The 4,350-nt window shown below is 40.9% G+C and overlaps 1 protein-coding gene across 1 annotated transcript; it reads right to left on the minus strand.

Moving 5' to 3' along the window:
- LOC122085650 (probable carboxylesterase 8) lies at positions 1-1,269 on the minus strand. Its single transcript, XM_042654143.1, has one exon. The coding sequence runs from the start codon at positions 1,179-1,181 to the stop codon at positions 201-203; it is 981 nt and encodes a 326-aa protein (XP_042510077.1). The 5' UTR covers positions 1,182-1,269; the 3' UTR covers positions 1-200.
- Positions 1,270-4,350: the final 3,081 nt, after the last annotated feature.

Below are 4,350 nucleotides of genomic sequence, written 5' to 3' on the forward strand. Positions count from 1 at the left end.
TAACTATCACTAACTCGCTTTTTCAACACTCGTGCATAATAATGAGACTTTGTGCTGTGTAGAAACAACAAAAACAAATAACAGCTCCTTAAAAAACACAACTGAAACTGATGGGAGTGTGGATCAAGACTTGATCCCCTCTCAACTGATGGACAATATCAATTACCATTCCGAGGAGTAATAGTAGATCGATGGAAATTTCAGTATATGAATTCTCTAATGGCCTTGAACAGACCCTGACCCTTTTCAGGCTCAGACAGTTCAATAGCATGGTAAGCCTTTTCATCATAGAACTCCACGAACTTCACTCCACTCTTCTCCAACATCTTTAAAAACTCCTTCTGCCAATCCAATAACGTATCCTCTCCCCCGATGCAAACCAAGCATCCTTGGCTGTTCAAAGCTTCGATCTCCGATTCCGATAACCCCTTCAGTGAAGGGTTACAGTACTCGTGATCACGATCGGTGCCGATCGGCAAAGACAATTCCCACATCAGGTCCGTCAACGGCAACGGCTCGATATTGTCTTTTAAAAGTCTCAACTCCGATGCTGTCCTCTGGACTGCTCCGAAGTAGGGTTGGTTTAGAATCAACCCACTAATCTTCACAGGTTGAAGTTGTTCTAATCCCAAACTCGATAACCGGAGGGCAACATAATAGACCATATTTCCACCGGCGCTGCTGCCCATGATGAAACACTTGGAGAAATCGACGTAGTCTCTCAGCCAAGGCTCGCCGTTGGATTCATCTGAGGCTTGATTTTTTATCCATTGGACGGCTTCGACGCCGTCTTCGTATGCCGCGGGGAGGCGGTGTTCGGGAGCGAGACGGTAATCGACGGAGACGATGATGGCCGGGAGTTCACGGGCCATGCGGACGCATAAGTCATTGAAAGGTAGAGAAGCGGCTCTGAAGAGGATGAAACCACCTCCGTGGTAGAAGATTATGACAGGCAATTTGGAACCCTTAGTGGCGCTTCTGGGGCGGTAGATTCTGACGGAGGTGGCGTTGGCTTCATTTAGAGGAACGTCTTTCGTGAACACGTCGGCATCGACGCCGTCGCTATTTGGTGGTACTTCGGGGGCCGGGGAGTTTCGGGTGATTGTCCCGTCTGGGTTTCGGACGAGACTGAGATACTCGTAGGGATCAACGGTGCTTACAGGCGTAGATTGATCCGCCATGATTCTTCTTCTCGTCTTCGTCTTCGTCTTCGTCTATCCTGTGGGTGGTTTTATACTTCAGAACCCGGATCCTCTCCCCTAACCACCCCACCCCATCCCACCCCATCTCACATCGTCCATAGGTGTGGGACCGAGAGAGGTTTCTCTCCCCCTTCATATAGCCATCCCACACCTTCAATTTGGTTATGGTTCCCACATCCAAGAGTGATCTATTTAACCTTTTGAAATCGATGGACGGTGTGAGATGGGATGAGATGATTACATGCATGGGAGGAGGAGATCCAGATCTGTGGGGACCACTTTTGGAGTTCGAGGACCACACCATTGACGGTTACTTGCGGGCTAAGTTCTATACTTGTGAAGCCTCTCACGGGAACGTCAGATTGGTATATAATTAGTGGGGCCCTATTCATGCAGTCACTTCTCATCCAACGATAAGTTCAGTTGAGGTACTAGAACAAATTTTGGGACCCACTGCCTTTTAACTGCTTACCTCCACCATCTATGACCATGGTTTCAATAATCGGTCTTGTATCGGCTGTATCGATCATATCGTATCGGTAGTGGTTGAGACTAATCTCTGATCTTTGATCAATTTGGATAAATTATTCATATCATTTCAGGGGTAAAAAAGTAAAAAAAAAATCATACTTTTTTTGAAAAGCAAGAGGCAAAAGGGTATCGATACCCACTGATCCTTTCCAATACTGATCTGATTCAAATCGGTATCGACAGACCGATACTAATATTGATACTGATACTGATACCGAGAACTAAATCCATGTTTATGAGATATATATATATATATATATATGATTTATAGGTAGGAATGTAGGCACTAGGTACTAGACGATTATCCTTTACAGTGAGTACGGCAGTGAAGTGGGTATTAGATGGTCGAGATCATCCGAGCATGCTCCCTAAAGTCATCATGACCAGCCGATGCGGCATGATCGCGCTTACTGCAGAGGATAATTTTGTGTAGATACGACACTCTCTCATGAAGACCTCCTATAGGATTAGTCATCAAGGGGGACTTTCTGGTTGGTAGGGTTGGAACTGAAGTTTAATGGATTCCGATCTGACGAATACAGATCAGGTCATCAAGTAATCTTAAGCTAATAGTTGGGCGATATCTCACTTTTGAACCGTCATAAAGTTATTGACTCATGGGGCATATGGTTTTAGATTAAAAAAATAAACGCATGAAACATGACCTACTACATAAATATTTTCGCCATGGACTATGGATCAGAATGATGATGAAGAGAAAATTATTTACGTTATGTTTGGAAGCCAAGAAATAAGAGATTATAGTATGATTCATAAACAAGGAATCCACATGGTCACGTTAGAGAAAGAGAATGTCAATAAGAAAAGAGATGATATGCATTACTACCGTGCATGTCATTTTCTCTATTAATTATTATTATAAAAAATGTGAGTGTTTCATGTCATTAATTCAGTTCTAAAATGAAAAGCTCTATTCTATATTTATACAAAATTTTGAAAATATAATAATAAATAAATAAAAATCTATTGTTTCTTCAAGATAAATTCTTCCATTTCCCAATGGATTAGTGATATGCAATTGGACAATGAGCAAAGTGGTTTTTATTTTATTATTATTTTTTTTTTTAACAAAGGTTGGTGAAGGATGTAAATTTTAGTATGATATTATTTTTTCAATTTCCTTACAATGGATATTTTTCTGTGCCAAAGAATTAAAATTTTTTTTTCCACGAAAGCTCATTTCTAACCTAACTTGCTTCTCTTTTTAATTTTTTGTTTCCCAAGTTATGGCCGGTTTGATTTATGAATGATTTTCCATTTTATAGTTCCAATTTTCAATGCTCTTTTGCTTTCTAGAAGCTTAGATGTTCTCCATCTTGTTTTTTCTGATTATGCCATTTGCTTGCCTCTAGTGCTATAAAGTTGTGTTTTTTGAATTGGGCTCCTCTCTCGGGCGGGTAACCATATCACTCAAACTTACGTTGTCTCCATACCTCAAAGGTGGTCCTCGCTCCTTATGGATGGTGTGAGATGAAGTGGGGTGATTATTGAGAGGCGATCCAAACTTGTATTTCTTTTGGGTGTGACTTCTTATGAGTAAGATTCTTTTCCATAGAGCCCAAAGACCAGAGAGTGATCTCACTGCTAAGGTGACTTAGGGACGCATGCTTGATTCCTTTCAATCTTGGGATCACTCTCTGGTCCCCGAACTCTATGGGTGCTTTTTTATCTTCTGTAAACTCATTGACTTATTTTATTTGATTGATTTGTCCTAATTGACAAAAAAAATGTTCTTATCCATTTCTAATGTGAATCTCACTTCATTAATGCTAATCAACTATTCAATTAATTGATTAATTGCTTTCCCCTACCAACCTTATTCAAGTCAACTAGTTCTGTAGTAGACAATTTTCTAATTCTCCACTCCAACAATGCAATTTTGGACTTATATGGTATTGACCCACCAACACACTCACTCATAGAAGATGCTCTTATGCAAGTTAAATTATGATATGATACACCAAACACTTTCTACAGAAACCACACAAAATTTTCAATTTTAAATGTAAAATTACCATGCCCAAAAAACATCAAAATTAAGCTCAGTAATGTACATATTACTACATAAAAATCTCCGATCGCTTGGGAGGCAGTGGTGGGGATGGTTTGGAGCTGGGGACAGGTGAGAGGGAGAGGGGGACTATCGTAGACAGCCAAGTTCGATCACTTCCGTTGTCTGGTTGTTTTCTGGTAGGAAGAAAAGAAGAAAGGGGAAGACACAAGAGAAAATAGGATAGATTAATGGCATCGATCTAATCAATCTAAATCTTTTTTGGGAAAATTATGTTCCCCTTCCTTGTAGTTTGTCAAAATTACACGTAGATCCAAGTGTTTGAACGAATTACACCCCTCCCCTGACATTGACGGTGTGAGTATGTTGTTAATTTTAAATAGAAAAAGACCGTATTACCCTCGTTGGTATTAATCCCCTTCGTGGCGAGATGCTTGACCTCCAGCACGCCGTGCCTTCTTCCCTTCCACCAAGATTGTTGCCTCTGTTGACTACTCTGTTACCGCCGGCTCCAACCTCTGTATTGTCACTATTGGGGCCGTTAGATCTACCACACAATAAGTAGGCCAGAAAATTACCAGTACC

Source organism: Macadamia integrifolia, chromosome 8 (assembly GCF_013358625.1).
Source record: "Macadamia integrifolia cultivar HAES 741 chromosome 8, SCU_Mint_v3, whole genome shotgun sequence".
Classification (NCBI taxonomy): Eukaryota; Viridiplantae; Streptophyta; class Magnoliopsida; order Proteales; family Proteaceae; genus Macadamia; species Macadamia integrifolia.